A 20262-nucleotide genomic window follows, 5' to 3' on the forward strand; every position below is an offset into this window, starting at 1 on the left:
AAGAATTTTAAAAATAATATTAAATAACTAAATATATAAATTAAGTGATAAAAAATTAGAAATAAATAATATATAAATAATTTCTTTTCAATCAATTTAAATATATATTATTAAATCTAATAATTGGGCAGCTTCCTTCTTTTTCTACCTATCACTTCTCTTTTTTTTTATTTTTTACCTATTTTTATCTGGGAGTATTTATATACTTGTATTAAATATACTAATACTAAATAAAGATTATTAAATGCCATAAAAATAAATAAAGAAATAAACTAACGAAAGCAGCCCCCGCCACGTTCCCAATTTTTCACTTCCCAAATATGAGTACACGGCACTCGCACTCTCCCATAGCCCCAGCCAAAATGCTGGACCGAGCCCTCTCCTCCCGCCGCTCTCAGCCGCACTCCGACTTCGACTTCCCCTCCACCGCCGCCACTTCCGCCATGTCTTCCGATCCGGAATCCTCCAACTTACTTACCGATGAGTCCAAAACCAAGAAACCACACCTCTATCTGTTGGCCACCAATTACATTTCTCGCTTGGGGCTGGTGAAATCGCCGTATCTCTGCCTCTCTCTCTGCCTTCTTTTGAGCGTTTTCGCGCTTTTCTCTTTGATGCTCAACTCTAGCTCCTTCGTTTGCGTTTCCTCTTATGACCCGATCTCTCGGGCCAATTACTTCGGGCTCGATGGGCTCGACTCCGATTTCGGATCCCTCGGCGTTCCTTGGTGTAAGTTTTGCTTTATGATTTTTGGGGGGTTCTTGATCGGATCTGCAACTTTCTTTCTTTCTTTTTATGTTTCATTCATTTGCATTAGCTGAATGCGGCGCCCTTTCTTGCTCAATTAGGATAACGTTACGCTTTGCTTCATTTTTCCATTTTTGAGCGATGCCACTACCCACTAGTTTCTCTTGATTATTAGAGTCTTAATTGGTGATTAGTTCAAATGTTTATGTGTTTCTCGAAATGATTAAAATGTTAAAAAAAAAAAATCCTATTTTGATTCTACTATTAAATCTTTGATTTTTAATGCATTTATTGGAGCTTAAATATAAATAAATGTTGGGTCTTAATCCAAACTGGTTAAGCTTCTGGAGTAATAAGTTATGCAACTATCTCTGTAATAGTTTTTAATATCCTTAGTGAAACATTCACTGGACCGTAGATAAAGAAAGTGGGTAGATAATTTTGAATTTTATTTGGGAACTAATTTTGGAAAAGATTCCTCTTTTGACTAAATTTTGCTAAAACTTTAAAGTTGCATTAAAAGCAAATCAACAATCAATTTGAATTTGAATTTGCCTATTTGGCTCTTAAATCTGTATTCAGTTCAGAGAAAACCATGAATCTATGTTCAACCCTCTTCGTTGATTATTGTTAGTGTTGATTGTCAATAACTAATCTGTATTTAGTTGATTGCCCATTTGCATTGTTTATCAATTTTTCACCTCTTAAATTTATAAACTACATTAGCATTATGCTCCTTTGCTTGTTTTTGTGGAAGGTAATGGTGTTAAAGATGCTTATTTGTTGATGTCATACTCGATTTTTTTATTTAATTATTTATTTTTCATGCTAAAGACCTGATTTCATGTCAAATTCTTAAATCTTAAGTCATGGCTTGCCCCCATTTAATTCGTATCCTTGGCAAAAGGCAGATCGAAACATGGAAAAACAGTTGAATGGACATCCAAAGATTTAATCAAGGGCCTGGAGGAGTTTGTACCAATATATGAAACACGTCCAATCAAAAACAACATGTATGGAATGGGTTTTGACCATAGCTTTGGTCTTTGGTTCATTGCCCGGTGGCTAAAACCAGATTTAATGATTGAGAGTGGTGCGTTCAAGGGCCATTCCACTTGGGTTCTGCGGCAAGCAATGCCTGACACACCAATTATCTCACTCACACCCCGGCATCCTGAGAAGTACTTGAAAAAAGGGTCTGCTTATGTTGATGGAAATTGCACATACTTTGCTGGAAAAGATTTTGTAGATTTTGGAAGTGTTGATTGGGAGAGGGTGCTGAAGAAACATGGAATTTCTGATTTCAGCCGAGTTCTTGTCTTCTTTGACGACCATCAAAATGAATTGAAAAGGTACTTAATGCAATGCATCTAAAATATTGGTAATCTTCTCCCTTAAAAAGTTTTAGATATTGCTGGAGCTGATTTAAGGCCATTTAATGCCTTGTTTTTTACCTTTTATGCTTTGGGTTTTTTTGTGCTTATTTTGTTGGGATGTGCTTTCATGAACAGGCTAAAGCAGGCATTGAAAGCTCGCTTTCACCATCTTGTTTTTGAAGACAATTATGATACTGGAACTGGAGATCATTATTCATTGAGGCAGATATGTGACCAGTTCTACATAAGAGGTAGCTGCATGCACGCCCTTTTTTTTTTTTTTTCTTTTCTTTTATTCCTTTTTGAGTTTCTGAGTACCCTTCCATTTGCTATGCTTTGGCCCATATCCACTGTTATCTTCTCTCATTTTGTCTGTAATTTATATCCTTGACTTTCATTCTTGCGCTTCCTTGTTTTCCCTCATTTTTCCATACTTTCCGTAAGATCATTAGTAGTATTCTGATTAGGAATTCGAAAAGTTGAAATACCTATTTTCTCCATAAATCATATAAATCTTTAGAATGTGTCATCATTGTCTTTGTCACGTGACTAAATAATTGAATTGGCTTTCCCTGATTTTGGCCTTTGTTATTATCATTTCACCTCCTTAATGTGTAAGCACTTCTGCTATTAACCAACAATTGTGTTGTGAGCTCTAGCTATGCAGTGAATATCATATGTTACCAAACCAGACTAGAAGGGTTCAATGCTGTAGCAATGCGGTTATGTCTTGATTGGTTCTTTTATTTGCTTTCCTGCAAATTTATCACTATTGAATCCATACCCATAAAACCATATATAAACAGAAATGAGATTAGTTAAATTTCAATAAGCTAAAATGAAGCTTTCTTTATATCAGTTCATAAGTAAAAGAGACGGGTCTTAAAAGTTTATGATTACACTTTTAGGAGTGACAAGATCTAATCTTCTGGTATTCCTTGTATGGCTTTATTTCTATTAGTAGCTTGTATATCAAATTCTTGTGTTGTTGCCTGCAGTTAGATGATAGGTAAGGGGTAAATTATTTGTGAATATGGTCTCTTGCTAGCACAGAGAAAAGATTTCGGGTTGTGTCCTGGGGAATTCTTTCATTTTTGAGGCTTGGTATTTCTTTTTAAAACTTTGTTTTTGAGTTCCTTCTATAAATATCATTAAGTGCAATGATAGTTTATGCATAAATTTTAATATAAAATATGGTGTGTCTGAATCTTTGTTTTCTGAGGTTTTTTTTTTTTTTTTTTTTGATACTTGAGGTTGTGAAGAATTGAATTCTGATTACTTAAACTGAAAGTCCAGTAGCATTCTACCAACAAACCACGTGATTGTTGGCAAGGTTGTTTTCGTTTTTTACCTAATTGTGAGCTTTGTTCAATCAGGAGGTGGCCACAGCTGCTTTAGGGACAGTGATGAAGCAAGGATTAGATTGAAACGAAAGAAATTCTGGGAGAAGGCTGTGGATATAGATGAACTTTGTGGGCCACATGAAGCATGGTGGGGTGTTAGAGGGGAGATGCGCGATAACTTTAACCACAATAAGACTGCAATCTCTTATGGTGAACATTTTCAAAATAGCAGGTTTGTTGAATCGATTCTTGATGTCTATTGGGAGCTACCACCTACTGCTGGTCCGTCCCTCACCCACCAAACTCGCTACGATCCTGCTCGTGCACCCACTCCTATTGTTGAAGATGGCCGATATGGCTTGTTTCAAAGGCTCGGTTTAGGCAGGCTTGAGAGATCTGTATTTAATGGATATACGCAGATGGTGTATCTGCAAATTTCCAAACCAGAATCTTGAAATTATCCCAGGATCAGATCTGTTTCAACTAGATGAAAGTTGTGTCACTATTTTTCTTTTCCTCATAGCGAGTGAGAATTATTTTCTTGTTAATTTTTTTCTAAAAGTTATGTACAATTTTTAGGATCATACTCGATTACGTCTTTAAAATTTAATTTACTGTTCTGACAATCACTGTTTTCCATTTCTCTTCAAAAATTGCTTCCATGCTTCACAGCGAACCGTTTTGGCCGACTTATGTCGAGTAGAAAATCATTCATGCGTTTAGGATGCAAAAATTAGCTGATGCATGCCATAACCCAAATTATGAAGGAATGGTGCCGAAGTAATATGACAACAATGCCAGACTAGACCCCAAAAGTGGGTACATCTCAAACAGGCTACAATTGTCCATTTGTTCTAATCGGAACGCACGGTTGGAATTGATGGGATTTTTCACCAAAGAACACTAACTAATCACATTCCAACATTTGTCACCCAGCTTTTAGATTCATTGCAACTAATCAAAGCGTTTTTTTCTTTGCTTTTCTATTCATTGTCTGATTGATTAGAAAGACTTTTTTTAGGGCCGGCGTGCAGCTCTTCTTTTTGAGAGAGAGAGAGAGAGAGAGAAAGAGATTGGCAATCGGCAATCAATCCATTTACACAGTACTGAAAATACATAATTGGAGAAAAAGATAAAAAGAAGAGCAGACAGACAACCTTCAACAATTAGACATGTCTCCAATGCCATCTTTTGTCTAATAGAAGCTGTCTTTTTTTTTTTTTTTTTTTAATTCCAGTAAATACATCAAACTTGTGATATCTGAAAACATATATATAATTCTTTTGAGTAAAGCTCTGGAGTTTTGAAGACTTTTTTGCATTAAGTCTGGTTCTTGCATTTCTCCATGGCCCTTGGAGCTGGATGCAGTCAGATGGACTCACTCAATATTAGGATGTCTTGAACAAAATACTTAAAAAGGAAATAACAGATGTGACCAAAATTTAAAGCAAGCTAACTCAATGTTGCCTTTAAATTTTAACTAAAACTGGGTTAAAAAAAAAAGAAAAGAATTTGAGGAATCATTGGCATTTCTGCTCAAAGATGTTAAATTTGGAACGATGATCAAGTGAAAGAAAGCCAAACTATGGCGTATTTTATTTAATCAGGAAGGGATACCTAGTCCAATTGCCTCGGAACCTTTCATTATCCTTAGTTTCCTACACGAATCGGTGAACATCCTGAGTAACAAAGATAACAAGATAAGTGAATCTATCATCATAAAGAATAAACATATAGTAAGATAATAACAAACCCTAAGAATTCGGATCGCAGGAATATAGATAAATTTAGGCTGTATTTTGCAATGTCAAGTTACACAGCAATGCGAGGCCATTTTTAAATTTTATTGCCGCTGGTTCTTACCAATCAACATTGATATTAACCCTTCACGATCATAAACAAGACATGACTGTAGATAATCGAAGTCCATTTCTTTTAATGTTTCGCCAATTGTATAATTTAGCATGAAAACCACAACCACCAAGAGTTATCCAAGATTTTGAAAAGAACACAAAGTACCATCTAGGAAGAAAAGCACTTACTCCCATGGAACATCGCCTACAAGCATCCAATCGCCGTCCTTGTCTTCATATGTCAGCACGTACTCAGACCCATGGAGAAGATCCATCAAACGACTCTTACTGAGACCATCTTGCACTGGAAGGCCGTTGGAACGGCACTGCCCTGAATCACAGTCATCCATATTCACAAGTCAACACACACTTGTCTATTAAATAACAGCATTCTGACTGTTTCAAAACAAAATTATACTCATGCTCTGCTAAAGAGTGTTGAGTGATTGAAGCTCTTAAAAACTCACTAAGCTTATGCTGCAGTGAGGTTTTTTTTTTTTTTTTTTGGGTTCTGCAAGTTTGATTCTTCATTATAACTTTTTCATCACACAAAGTACAAAACCTTGCCAACCATTTTTCACGTATTTATCACAATAAAGATGCATTTTATGATATTTATGATTAGTGAAGCATTTCCCTTTCTAGATGAACCCAACGGTTACCTGATAATGCATGCTAAAGTAGAGCTACGTATGTATGAGGGATTGGGCTAGCATACCAATAGTAAAACACCTGAACATCTTTTCCAAAGCTGATGAGAGTTCCATATAGTTTTTGTAGGTCTTGAGGTCAACCTTCCTCAGGTATGGTGCTCCGTCCATGCTCACTTTTACATAGAGGCAATCGGCAGCATCATCACTGTTCTTTGCCAGATTAGAGGCCATGGTATTCTTCCGGAATGATCGAATCGGTGGCCATCCTACTACCTGTGCCCTGTTACAGAAAAATCTTGCTCGATAATTGATGTAAAATTATAAACTAACCAACTGTTATGCAAGTAAAATAGATCACAGGACAGTGGTAGATAAAGAGCGGAAAACAAGAAAATTTGAAAGAAAATTTTCGCTACACATCCCCATAATTTTCTCCTAAACACTTTTTCCATTTGAGAAAATTGATAAATCTGGCGGCAGTATTTTGTTTATACTATAAGTGAACACCCGGAAAAAAAAATATTGAATCCGCCACTACCAAAGAGATCAAAATTCGTAATAATTAAAGAAATAAGCGATGAAATTTAGAAGGATGAGGGAAGAAAGAAAGAAAGAAATAGGCTGTGATGAACAGCACATTAAGAACTCGAAAACTCTAGGAAAAGCCCCATGGGTTTCACAAGAACTTTTCAAACCAACTATCAAATGAACGAGTAGACGGATTAGAATATGGACAATAAGATGCAAGCTTGATGTTGCTTCAAAATTTGTGGTTCCATCAACAGCATGAAGAAAACATTTTAAGGTACAATGGCTAAAATCTACCTTTAGGAAAAAATAAGTTAGCCACACAACATTCAAACAAGTTACCAGAACAAAAATAAAAGCATCTCACCAAAATTTATAATCAATGGACACATAATCAGAAAATCATAATATCCCTTAATAAAGTCTGCAGTTTCCTGATTTCGGGAATAAATGGTAATCAACATAAAACACTACTAGTTATTTCCTTAAAACTTCAAAATAGCAAATTTCTTCCCCTTTTGCACATATTTCCTCAATAATTGAAAGGAATAAACCAAAAAAAAAAATGAAACAGTTTTGAATATGAACGTACTTTGCAGCAGGAGAACTGTCATGCTCATTTGCAGGAGGAACAAGATTCTTCTTATCTTGAACTGGCCTTGGAGACTGAGGAACACCACCAACCTCTTTCATGGCTGGTACAGGTACCCTTGCTTGCTGGGAATTGCTTTTGCTCTCCAAGCCACCTCTGGGAGAGGCCAAGACAGCACCTTTAGCCAACTCAACATCAGATATATCATTCATAGGGAAAACCCACTTCCCACTAGGCCCATCAATGGCATCTGAGAAACCCCTTTTAGCTCCAGATACCAAGTTCTTCAAAGGGCTAACAGCAAAACCATTACTTTTATCATTACTGTCCAAATCTTTGCCAAAAAGAGAAACTTTTCTCTCAGGAGACTGCGAACCTGGTAAACCAAGCCTCAGCTCAGTTTCTTTGAGATTGAGAGAAGTATTGTTGGTAGTTTTTCTGGTTTTGTCTTCAATGGAGTGAGTTGAAGAGGAAGAAGAAGAAGAAGAAGAAGAAGAAATCTTCTCAGAGCTTCTTTCCATTGAAGAAGTCTCCGCTAAGCCTATGTAATCATGTTCTAAAGGTGTAGACATCAAAGTTTGAAACTCTCAAGAGCTTTTTTTCTTAAATATACAAGCGAAATCAAGAAGAAGAAGAAGACTAATGTAAGACGAGAGAAAGAGAGAAAGACAGAAGCCGTCTGGTTTGCCTCTGGGCTGGTTTTTGACGCAGCGGAAAAAGAAGCTTCTTTGGCCTTTCAATAGGTGCTTTGCTGGGTATTATAATATTTTTTCTTTTCTTTTTTCCCAGAAATTCTACGCAATATCTGGTCTTGCAAAAAAAAAAAAAAAAAACTTTGCTTTGCCATGGCAGAGGTGAGATGACTTTATTTGAATGAACATTTATAAAAAGGAAACAAAATACTATAAAGGCTTAAACTTAAAATTTCATTTCTTGTGCTTAGCCTTTTACACCTAAATAGCTTAAATTTACAAATTGTAAACTAAATTGAATTTGATTTTAAGCATTATATATTTGTTTAAGAGAGAGTATATTACAACTTCAATTCAAAATTTTTATATAGAATTTACTCTATTTTCAAAAAACTAAGGTTGTAAACAAATTGCGAAAGATATTTAATAAGTAAAAGTTATTTAATTATTTTTTTTAGTGGTAAGGAGTTTAAGATTTTTTTTTTTGGATTGATTCAAATAAATCTATTCAAAATGATTAATTTATAAAAGAATAGTTTTTGCATTTTCTCACTTAATTTAAACTCATAAAATAAAAATATGAATTTTCTCAATCATTTGAACAAGGTAAATAAAATTTATTTAATGACTTTGATTGATAAAAAAATGTTAGTTGATTTTAGAGTGATAATGGTTATAATAAAATCGAATTCGATTCTATTTTTTGAATAATATATAATATTATAAAATTTTAAAATATAATTTAAATCTATTTTTTTAAAATTGATCTTAAATAAATTTTATTAATTTGATTTAATTTATCATTTTTTAAAGTTAAATTTTTTATTTTTATAATTATTTTAATATAATTTAAATAAATTTAAATATAAAATAATTATTTTATTTTATATAAATTTAATATATATAAATTAATAAAAATATATAATTCACTTCCATTCAATTTTTCAATTTTTTACTTATTTATTAAAAATTCAATCCAAACCTAATATATATAATATCTAAATTTAATTCAAATTAAATAAAAAATTTAATTTAAATTAAATCAAATATTATAATTACAAATCAATTTTGATATTTTTATCATCCAAAACCTAAATGTTCGCTCGAAGAGACATTGCAATAAAAAAGAACAAAATTTTTCCTCTTTTACGTGTCAAGCTGTGACAAAAGGTTCCCTTTTTTACAAATCACAAGCTGTAAAAGTAAATGAAATTATTTTTTTCACAAAATTAAAAGATTCTGTGTTCGTTATAGTCAATCAAATGTTAATTCTTTTATAAATAATTAATTAATTTAATTAATTAAAATTCATTTTTTTAATAAAAAATATTAAAATTTATTTTTTATCAATAATTAAAATTATTTTAAATATATTATCTTAATATAAAAAATTAACCAATTCATCCATTTTAAGATTTTTCAAAAAGCCAAAAACAAAAAAAAAAATGTTAATTCTTTGGGTATTCATTGTCTTTTTGCATCAACTTGTTAGACCAGTTCCACCGACAACTCACTGAGTAGTCCCGGCAACCTTTACACTGTCCTCCTCACCAGTTTCTTTTTACTACTGTTACACTTTGCTTTCTTTTTTCTTTTTACAGTTATCATGCTAACCTATACCGAATCAAACGATGCATGTTAGAAAAAAGATATATTTTTAAAAATTATTTTTTAAAGAAAAACAAAAATTAACGAATGAGTTTTGAATATGAATATGTTATGGAGTATAAAGTATCCAATTAATGTGAGAAATTGTTTTTTTAAGATCATAAAAGATAAATTTAAATAAAATTTGAAAATATTTTTGATATATTTTAAAAAATAAAGCATGTGCTCATATCTACATTTATATCCTTAAAATCTATATCGGATAAGAAAATCTCAAAACAATAAAGAATTCAAGAAATATAAAAAATTAGTAATAGATTTAATTTTGTATTTGGGGTACTATATTAAAAGAGAAAATCAGAAAAAGCGACAGCAGCCAGCAAGAGGCAAGAGCAGCGGCAGGAGAGCAGGGGCAGGCAGGCAGGCAGCTGTGCACAATGGGGGGAAAGGGATTGCACGAGAAAGAACAACTGAGCGTGTCAAGAGTTGAAAATGAAGCACCGTGACAAAATAAAATATTTTCAGACTTGTGACCGTGACCATGATGATAATAAAACTCTTCTTTTGGTGGAGGACAGATTTTTTTACTAGATTTTATTCTATACATTTTACAACCTTGAAGGGGACAACATAAAACCAAAATTAAAAAAAATAATAAAAAATTTCTTGAAACTTGAGAGTTTTTTGCTGGAAAGTTGTCACGGAACAATCAATATGCAGTAATTTTGGCAGTTCAAGATCTTAAGAATTAAGAAGTGTCATTGGCCAAAATTTTGGGCTATTGGTGAAACCAAATTGTTATAAAAAAATTTTTAAATTTGGGTTTTGATGCAAAAATTAGGTCTTGATGCTTCATACGTGGTAACATTGATTTTCATCGTATTAGTGCTGTTTTGTAAGTAGATTTCCATGTGATGAGAATCTTTCGTTACACATGAGAGTGCAACTTTTTTTACTACACAACACCATTCATCCAAAAATAACTTAAGTAATATAAAATATTTATCGGATTTTATTAATTAAAAATAAAATTTTCAATATAAATTAATAACATTTAAGCATAGAGTGATTTTTTTAAAATTCATTAATTAATAATTACTCTTTTATAATCTCAATCAAAATCTTTTTTTGGCAAGGTACAAAAAAAGTGATGATTAATGAAAAAATTGAAAAAAAGTGATGATTAAATTTTTTTTTTTTTTTTTACACATGATGCTAAATTTAGTATAATTAATAATTAATGGGGACAGAAGATAAAGATAAATTATCTTGTGTCGAAATCTTATACGCATTTGCAGTTTGCCCTATCTTCTTTTTACTGAATGTTTTTACTGAAGTAGCAGACAGTGTCGGGGTGAATCTTTTTGTTACCACGCCTGTATCTGTTTGTAATAATTGTGTAAATACCAAAAACAATCGTTACCTCGCGTGCAATTCAATCTGACGGTCTATAGCAGTTCCATGTATGAAGGGATCAGATATTTCCACGTCAACAGATGAGGTAGTTGGGAGACATAACGGCGTTTAGTTGTTGGGGTTGACGGTGGTAAACGGTAATGATTGAGTCCTTGACTCTTTGATTGCCGTGGTAAACAAGTTAACTTGACCGGTTACCCTCGGCCTCCTGAAAAACGGCTAGTGGTAAAATTTTTATTTCCAATTTAAGTCTTATTTTTTCTCCTTTCTTTTACCTATAAAATTTTCAACCATTGCTTGAACAATTAATTATACTAAAATTTATTTGGTAAGTATTTTATTTTTTTGTATTTTATATTTTATAATATTTGTTTTATATTTATTTTTTTCATAAAAATAAATAAAAGATTATGAAGTAATTGTTCAATGGTAACAACTGAGAATTGTGTAAAGTTTAATAAAATTTTATATAAAAACCAACTTTACGTAATTTTTTTAATGATGAAACAATTATAAAATTATAGTTAAAAGAATTGTAAATGAAATGTTTCATAATTTTAGTATCTTTACCTTAATTTACTTAATTTATTTTGTCTATTAGTTATCTTCGTTAATGATAGAAAAATACTATCATTCATACTCACTAAAATTATTCGATCATTGTCTGATTACAATGATATTATGAATAATTTGAACTTTAAAACAATTATTTTTTCTCTCTCGTTGAAATCTTGATTAGATAATTTCAATAGTGGGACTACTTGACAAGGAAAATACCAATATATTACACCAAAAGTGTAAATAATTTTCTTCATTTTATTCTGATTGCCTTGTCTAATTCAATAAAAATATTTCAACAGTGATACCTACTCAAAAAGTGTTATTTTACCTAATTCGATACAATTTTAATAATAAAAATAATTCGACTGTTGAAATAAAAAAAGAGCTACATCACGGTGAATTGAACTTTTTACATTCTTATATAATCAAAGTTTTGCCATTGTTCTTGTATTTATACTATATCATATGAGATTGTATTCAACTCTATAGCTTCTGTCTCAAATTCAAACCTTATTAAAAATTAATTAAAAAGGAGTTTTATTTTAAATATACATGTGAGAAAATCCCTTTTTATTTGGCAGGCACAAAAAATGAACAATTTTGATTTATATTTAATTACTACTAAATTTATATATTTTTCTTAGTTGTAAGTAGGGGCTGCTGCTTCCCCAATACCATAATGTCTCTGTTGAAAACTTTTGTTAGTTTTTGAATTGAATATTTGAAGAAAATCAACTTTTTAAGATTTAATATGAATATTTTAGTCTGCAAAGCTTGCATAATCTTCACGTACAAGATCCTGTCCAATCCATTTTTATACCCCAATCCACATGAAGCATGCTTTTATAATGATCACCTTTAAATTTTGATTTTTGTCACTGTGAGCTAGAAATGGCTACTCACAGTGGGTTTTTTATTCTCTATCTCTCTAAAAAGACGAATCACTAACTCCATTTGTCACAATTTTACTGCTAAATTTAATCATTTTTATTTTGATAATACAATTAAGAGTATTTTTAAGTGTATGCTCGTTCCTATAATGGAAATGCATCAAGGAAAAAGCCAAAACTTGAAAAAGAGGGATGATTTCTATCAATTATTGAAACCATGCATTCCCGTAAAATTATAATTCAAAACATTTTATTTCTATTATTTTCAACATTCTATCAAGTTTTTGTTAGTATTCATATCTCGCCAATACAACTATATAATGTATTGATAAAACGTTGAATTTTTAAGTTTAATGATTAAAAATTAATTTTAAATATAAAAAAATCCTTATTCCATGATTATGCTAATTAATGTTAACTTTCATCACTCAATTGAACAAGAATCAAACCAAAAAGTTTGATGGATACAACATTTCCATAAACTCAAACAACAAATACATATATATATATATATATATATGTATGTAAGTATAAAATCACCTTAAAAAGTGTTAATAGATTTTTGTTAATCGAACTTTATTTAGCATTAATGACAAGAATTATAACCTCTATATATTTTGAGATATAAAGAAATACTTTTTGGAAAAATGGAAACAGAAAATATCTAAATTTGCTGAGATGATAAATAATTGAAGGCATTAGCAAAGTTACTTAAATGAGAATGGTGCCCCATATGTCCCCCACGCCCGTATTAAAGTTAAGGTTTGGGACTATAGTTTATTACTATCACTTTTGATTAGCAACATGGCGTTTTTTGGTCCCTCCATAGTAACAAAATGCTATCATCTGAAAAATATTTTTTTATACACTCAAAAAATTTTGTTTTTTCTGCTTTTGGATGGGTCATTTTCGCAGAAGAGTTTTATTTATTTATTATCTATCTTTGCATAGAGTTTTCTTGTTCATCTATCTTTGCGTAATCTACCTTGGTCCAAAAGACGTAAAGCTGGGCTAGCAGGCAAACCCTGGAATTGACTAATCTCGCTAATTTAATGCAAACTTTGAATGGATAATGAAATGATCAAAAGTAAAATGGAAAAAAAAAAAAGGTAATGAGACGAGATTAAAGGGTTAAATTAATGATAATAATTAATGTCTCATTTTAATCAATAAATAATTTATTTAATCGGTTAAGATTTTTTTTTTATGAAAAAATTTTGAATTCGAATTCTATTTATGATCATTTGTTAAGATAATTTCAAATGTACGATCTGTAATTACTTGTATTAAGCTGTCAGATACATCATATTTTACTATAACATGAAAGATTGAATAATTTATTTACCATGAATTTTTGTTTCTTATAAAAAAAATTAATACGCCTCATTTTCATTGCAAATTTCAAAATTTTAATGAAATAAAGAGAAATTGTAATTACGATTAAGTATTATATTTGTATAATAAATTATTAAATTAAATCAAGCAAATAATTCAATAAACAAATTATGATATAATTAAATAAATTTAACATAAAATTGGATTAAAATTTAAACTTTTAGATCAGGTCACTTATTTTTATCATATTCAATGGTATTATAGTGGTTTTATCTTCTAACAATTTAAGTAATGCTTTTACTGAAATTTCAATTTTTATCTAAATTAGATTAATCGAATATTTATAAATATTTGTTAAATAAATTAATTTTTTATTTAACACATTATTATAAAATTTTAAAAAATAATACATTAATTATAAAATTATTTCTACAAGACAAAGCCAAAGAAGCAAAAGGGAATTGAAATGAACTTCAGAATCAAATGTGCTTTTCATTTACTGCCAGAGTATCTACATTCAACATGCTATACATACAATCAGTCATTTAACTTGCGTTGGGCTAATAGGAGGAAAAAAAGAAGGGACAAGCAAAAATTCCCCAACCGCCGCTTTGTTTGACTAGGAGCACCAACAAGAAATTGTCTTAGCTATGTTTACCTTTGTGGATGGATGACCGTGGCAAGGTGGTGCGCCACCAGATATTAGAGCCTAGTCTCTCAAATAAATTTTAATGTTTTTCTTTTGTCTAAAATAAAATTTTAGTTCAACACATTGTTTCAATGCCACCTTCAAGCGGAGTAAAGCCCCACTTAAGAACTCTACTCATTATTTTAGGTTACATTATTTTACCCATATATCTTATTTTAAGTAAGGAGATATCCTATTATATTAATATAATTATTATATATATTTTTGAATCAAAATAATTAAGTGTAATTAGTGTTATGAAATTTTTTTGATGTTTTTAATACACTCTTCAATTCATATCCTATTATTTTTTTTAGTTAAAGAGAACATTTGTGGATAAATTTTCTTGAACTTATAATCTTCAAACATTAACTTTAATGACATGTTAATTGGTCTAAAAGTCAATCGACAAGTGTTATGATTTTGATTTTGATTCAAAGATAAAAAAGAAATGTAATATTTATACTAATGTAAGTAGATTTTCACTCATGTTAATTTTTTCTATATTTATTGTATCCCTATATGATTAATTTGTTTTACATTTATCATTCCATATCATGAGACATAAGAATATAATTTATAAATAAATCAAATATATATTTGAAATAATTAATCTTTTGTGTACACTAAGATAGAGTACTAGAGAACAAACATTACTCACTTCAATATATTTCATAGAGAACAGGTCAACTTATATGATATAAAAATTTTTATTTATCTTTCTCATCTTTTAAATTTATTGAAATTAATATTTAAAAAATATGTAAAATTTTTTAATTTTATATTATGTAACTTGATCCCTCGTCTTTTTCATATAGTACTAATTTATACTTTTTATAAGGGATGTCTTTAATTTGTGAATAGAAAAAAAAATTGTAAGTACTTAAATTTAAACTTTAAATGTGTCAAACATAATTTTTTAAAAATAATTATACAAAAGATATCTTTTATTCTCTTCATATTTTTACTTTTTTTTTAACTGTAATTCACACTTCTATCGGTCTCATTTTGCCTTGCACAAAGGCTATAATGTCAATTAAAATTTTAAGGCTCCACTAGATAGATTTTTTTTTTCAATAAAAATTAAAAATAGAAAACAAAAATACTAATAAAATGGAACCTAAACTTACTTTTACAAGAAAATGTGAGATTTATAAAAAATTTCTTTAAAACTTATACTTTAAGTGATGGATTGCTACATAATTTTTTATTGTGATTGGTTAATTATATAAATTATAATATAGATAATTATAAGTAAAAGACATCCATTTAAATGGGACTACATATATCGATGATAAGAATAAATATAAAAGGTAAGAATTTAAAAAACAGGATATTGTGGAGTTAAAATTGCAAGAATAATATATTTTGTTGATAGTTTAGAATATAATACATCTCACATTGAGTAGAAAGATCATTTATATATGGTTTAAAAAAAATTACTTATATTATTTAAGTAATTGAGCTAAGTGTTGGAGTGAGCCAAGTCATTTGGACTTGCTAGGAGTTTTCTTAATGGGTTAGACAATTTTAAAAGTAAAAAATGGGCATTTGGGCACTTGAGTTTGTTTGACAAATAGATTTAATTTTTAAATATTTATTATTATTATTATTATTTATTTTGAAATATTACTGATTTTGAATAAATATGTTTGAACAGTGAAAAACATGACTGTTTAAAATAAAGTTTATTTAAACAATAAAATATAACTATATAAAATGTCATGACTTTTTGAATTGGTTTGATTAATAATTGTTTATTTATTATAAATAGATCTTTTTGCCTGACCAATTTCACTACTTCTGATTTAGAGAATTTTAAAACTTTATCGTATCCTATAGGCATAATGACCTTTAAGATAGTATTATTCACGCCTTAAAACCATATTTCTTTCTTTCTTATTATTTCTGTTTTTCTTAAATTTACTAACAGATTTTACAAAAACAAATTGAACAAATATAATCCTTTTGGTTATGGTAAATGAAAATGATGGTCAATTGATCATAGCAATAACAGTAGCAGCATGATTGCTACTCCAAAATTTACCTTTCGGTTGAGACATATTTCTTTTGCTGATAGCTTGGTGAAATAACTAGTATACTTGATTGCTGCGTAAATTTTGATGCCCTGCTATGAAGGTGAAGAAGACATGGAATTACAGGAAACCTAATAATTTCTTGTTACAATCATGCCATTTAAGATATTTTCTCCGTATCTCGCTTCAAATAAAATTCAGCATTTTTTTAGAGGTTGTCACAAGCTAGTAATTATTTTTTTGGTCCAAGTAAAATTTTGAAGAAAAAATTCATATTTCCAATACCGTCTCCTTGATTTGAAGAACATATAAAGTTTAGACAAATGTTTTGGTTCAAAATATGATTAGATAAATATGTGATTGTAATTACAAGACTACAACTAATAGATATTTCTTCTCATAATTGGATGCAAGTTAATTTAAAGTGAATTAAGGTAAATTGTTATTTGAAAGATTTATTATTCGATTAGGCTTTCGCTTATTTGATGGATAGTAGTCCGTTATTACTTTTGATAAGTAGTTGGTCTTAATCCGAGTTGCGTAGCCCTATCAGTGAACTCCCTCCATTAATCTAAACTAAGAAGTTAACTGGCCATAGCCTTTTCATTTTGATGGAGTTGTTTCTATCAATGAACAGAGAAAATTCAGTTTATTTTCGACCATATGGAAATTCATTTTGAATACCTCTTAGTGCCTCCATTTATCTTTTCTTCGAAATGCTTTCTAGCCAATAGATTTCTTAAAAAAAAAAAAAACTTTGTTGCTCAACTCACTTTCAAACAAGAAACAGTAACTCCATTCGGCAAATATACAGTAATTTCTTTCACTGATTGCAACCCCTGAGTTCTAAATTGACAGATCAAAATTTTGTTGATTAAAACAGTAGTGTGGACGACAACCAAGTCAAAATCAACCCGGAACTTTGGGGAGCTATCGTGCTTGGGGGCTAGAATTAAACAGTATGAATTACAGACTTAAGTGCAACAGCAAGCATTAAGGAATTAATGGAACATATTTGTTCGAAATTCATGTGGAATAAAAACTGAATCAATTCAAGACATAAGGGCCACATCTTTACCAAGCAAAAACAAGAAAATTTTGGCAGGCTCTTAGATTTTGCTGGTTCTTCACCTTTTTTGGTTCCTCAGCAGACATGCAACCCTTGAGCCCACAAAATCGATTATATTCCATGTGCTCTTGATTTCTATTAACACTGGACTATGGATAGAATTGAATTATTGGTGAGGACCTAGTTGTATGTATAAATCATTCAATTAAGGGTGAAAGTTCTGGGGTCAGTAGCAACTCCCCGCCAAGGGGTAGGTCCCTGGAAATGAATTGCAAAAAATGTAAAGATGTTAAAGTATTTCTACCATAATTTGAAAAAATAAATCAAGGAGGGACGAAATTCCATATTTATGACACTGTCCCGAACCATAAATTGATGTTATTATTGTTATAGCAGCAGCTGTTTATTGTGCCAGTTCATTTTCTCTGCAATTATGCTTTTGCAGCACATATTAACCAAGATTAAGAGAGGTGGGCTTTCCTGGAAAACATAATCAATTTGCTCTTAAATGTGGTCAAATAGTGGTTTAAAAGCGAGCTAACAAAAAAGCCTTTTCGTAAAGCCTAAGTGACAGTTTGAATGCGCGCAGCATGTATACTCATTAATGTTCAAAGACAATGATGTGCACCTAATTATACTGCAAGACAGAAAAACAAATATGGCTTGGATTTTTGAGCCAGGCTAAACCATAGAAATGCATCTTGGTCTTCATTGTCAAAGTTAGCTGCCTGCCGAATCCGTACTTAGCCCAGTCATACAATCGTTTCTTATCATACAATCATTATTAAGAAACGATATCCAACAAGTTTAGTGTTTTACATTTTAGATTTTAGACTAATATCTGCTAGCTATTCCAAACAGCCAATTAGCTTGCTAAAAAAAAATTGTAGTCTTTCATATTGTTCTGCAACTTTATAACCTTCCAAGTTAAAGAAGGCTCTGTTAAGGGGTAGATGTGAGGAATTATTATCATATAATGGTTAGGGCAATAAAACATCTGTCAAACATTAAAATCTGAGAATATTTCTGCAGATGAACCATGCATGCATGTAATAAAAAGCGTTTGTAATTGATCAAGGTATTCTTCTTAAGCAATGTTGATTCATTTTGACAATCAAATGTGAGAAAACAAAGACGAAAAACCTATCAAGGAATGTTGAGGAAGTGGTTAGAGTTTTAAATAAGACATTATGTTTGTTCCTCTGATGCTTAAGCTGATAACGATGGAAACCTAATCACAGCATCGTGTCAACTTCCAAATTGGTTTTAGGTATGTTTTGATAATTATAGCATGAGAACTCCATGTAATCTAACACCAGCATGTAATAATTAGTATGCACATATTGGTTGCAGAAATGAAACCCCAAAAAATGGCTGATATTTCTTCTTCTCTGCTCCTCTCCACCCACTTTTTTATTGTTTTCTTTTCATTTATTGTATTATACTTGTTTGACGCCATGACCAAGCAGTGCAAAGCACCTTGCTCCACATTGTCTATTGAAGAAATCAATTATGAGAAAATCCAACCTGAAAATTGGATTTGGATATATGGAAGTCAAATTCCACCATGTTTTTTTTTTCTTTTTCTTTTCCCCAAATGACAAATAGCATTGGCTGCTATGTTTTGTCTGTTTGCTACCGACCTCATCAACTATAACATGAAAGGAGTTTTATGTGGAACTGGTTGAAGAAATCTTTTAGCTCAAAAAAGTGAAATCCTAAAATGGAAAATGGGAAATGAATAGTTTTGCAGTATGATCTCGATGAATAGAACTATCTATCAGAAATCAATCAGAGGTCAATGGAAATAGCAATAATTTTGAGTATATTTATATTTACTTATAATATAAATAAAAAATTATTCAAGATTTTTTTTGGGTGTTAGCTTATGATATAAATAAAAAATTATTAATGAATTTATCAATTTTATCAAAAAAAAAAATAAAAAATTTAAAGGTATTTAAGCTTCAAAATTTTGTTTATTTTTTTTATTCATTGGGATGTTTATAATCACCTTTCTTCTCCATTTGAATCCGCCTCACATGCTTACCATGAAAGTTGAATGTTACAAGAAACAGAAACTCTTTCATAGTTCCATAACTGACAGGGCTACAAGGTCTGGACTAAACAGTTAACCCTGCATCCTAGACCTTAACCCCATCTCTGCAATAGACTGAAATACAATAAATACCGTTAAGTAAATGCGAAAAGAGTCAAGAAAGAAAAGTTGCTGAGCTGTTGGGGGGGGGGGGGGGGGGGGGCGCTGTTTTCTTCACTACAACAACAAACAATGATGGAAGATATATAGGTTATAACAACAAAAGATGGTCAAAGATGAAAGAGGGAAATCTTTAATTACTGCTCTCAGAGAAACTCTTTTATTATGTTTGGTGAAATCGCTAAAACAGATACAGCATTATCAATAAATGAGCTCCACAATCCTGTTTTGGTTTAGTGGGCAATTGCATCTTCTACCTCTAGTATTGTTGGAGCTAGCAAAACTCGCAGGAATTCCAAAGCAGTTCGGATTTGGTAAAAATAAAAATTAATAACTCGGTTATTTAAAATTAAATAATTTGAAATTGCTCAATTCAAATCTAAAATAACTTTGTGAACCCAGAATAACCCACATTTTAAATGGTTAGAATCGAAATGATTTGAACTTCAACTGATTTAGTTTTAAAATTTAATAATAAAAACTTGAATAATTTAAATATCAAATCTGAATAACATAAATCTAAAATGATCTATACAAAAAAAATTTAAATCTAAAATGAATTGAATTTCTTTCAACTTGAAATAATTCAACCCGACTCACCCAATTGTCATATCTAATAATAAGGTTATTATAAAAAATGAGGATTATAAAAAAATA

The 20262-nt window shown here is 30.5% G+C and overlaps 2 protein-coding genes across 2 annotated transcripts; one reads left to right on the forward strand and one right to left on the reverse strand.

Moving 5' to 3' along the window:
• The first annotated feature begins 277 nt into the window (after window positions 1-277).
• Window positions 278-4092, forward strand: LOC111280503 (uncharacterized). The gene is made up of 4 exons (XM_022867972.2): window positions 278-729; window positions 1655-2099; window positions 2259-2374; window positions 3500-4092. The coding sequence occupies exons 1-4, from the start codon at window positions 321-323 to the stop codon at window positions 3919-3921; spliced, it is 1392 nt and encodes a 463-aa protein (XP_022723707.2). The 5' UTR covers window positions 278-320; the 3' UTR covers window positions 3922-4092.
• A 447-nt stretch (window positions 4093-4539) lies between these two features.
• LOC111280504 (auxin-responsive protein IAA27-like) lies at window positions 4540-8006 on the reverse strand. Its single transcript, XM_022867973.2, has 5 exons — window positions 7093-8006; window positions 6038-6252; window positions 5509-5650; window positions 5084-5145; window positions 4540-4824 (listed from the first exon to the last, which is right to left on the reverse strand). Exons 1-5 carry the CDS (start codon window positions 7662-7664, stop codon window positions 4787-4789), a joined length of 1029 nt encoding a protein of 342 aa, XP_022723708.2. The 5' UTR covers window positions 7665-8006; the 3' UTR covers window positions 4540-4786.
• Window positions 8007-20262: the final 12256 nt, after the last annotated feature.

This window comes from Durio zibethinus, chromosome 28 (genome assembly GCF_047325235.1).
Source record: "Durio zibethinus cultivar Kanyao isolate XHJ-2024 chromosome 28, ASM4732523v1, whole genome shotgun sequence".
Taxonomy (NCBI): Eukaryota; Viridiplantae; Streptophyta; class Magnoliopsida; order Malvales; family Malvaceae; genus Durio; species Durio zibethinus.

What these genes read in the sequence shown, in the direction of transcription:
- LOC111280503 (XM_022867972.2), top strand. Translation starts at nt 321, where the DNA reads ATGAGTACACGGCACTCGCACTCTCCCATAGCCCCAGCCAAAATGCTG. An exon ending in ATCCCTCGGCGTTCCTTGGT is followed by an intron (nt 730 to 1,654) that starts GTAAGTTTTGCT and finishes CCTTGGCAAAAG; the next exon opens with GCAGATCGAAACATGGAAAA. An exon ending in TGACCAGTTCTACATAAGAG is followed by an intron (nt 2,375 to 3,499) that starts GTAGCTGCATGC and finishes TTGTTCAATCAG; the next exon opens with GAGGTGGCCACAGCTGCTTT.
- LOC111280504 (XM_022867973.2), bottom strand. Translation starts at nt 7,664, where the DNA reads ATGTCTACACCTTTAGAACATGATTACATAGGCTTAGCGGAGACTTCT. An exon ending in GTAGGCGATGTTCCATGGGA is followed by an intron (nt 5,146 to 5,508) that starts GTAAGTGCTTTT and finishes TTTGTTACTCAG; the next exon opens with GATGTTCACCGATTCGTGTA. An exon ending in TTCCGAGGCAATTGGACTAG is followed by an intron (nt 4,825 to 5,083) that starts GTATCCCTTCCT and finishes GACTGCATCCAG; the next exon opens with CTCCAAGGGCCATGGAGAAA.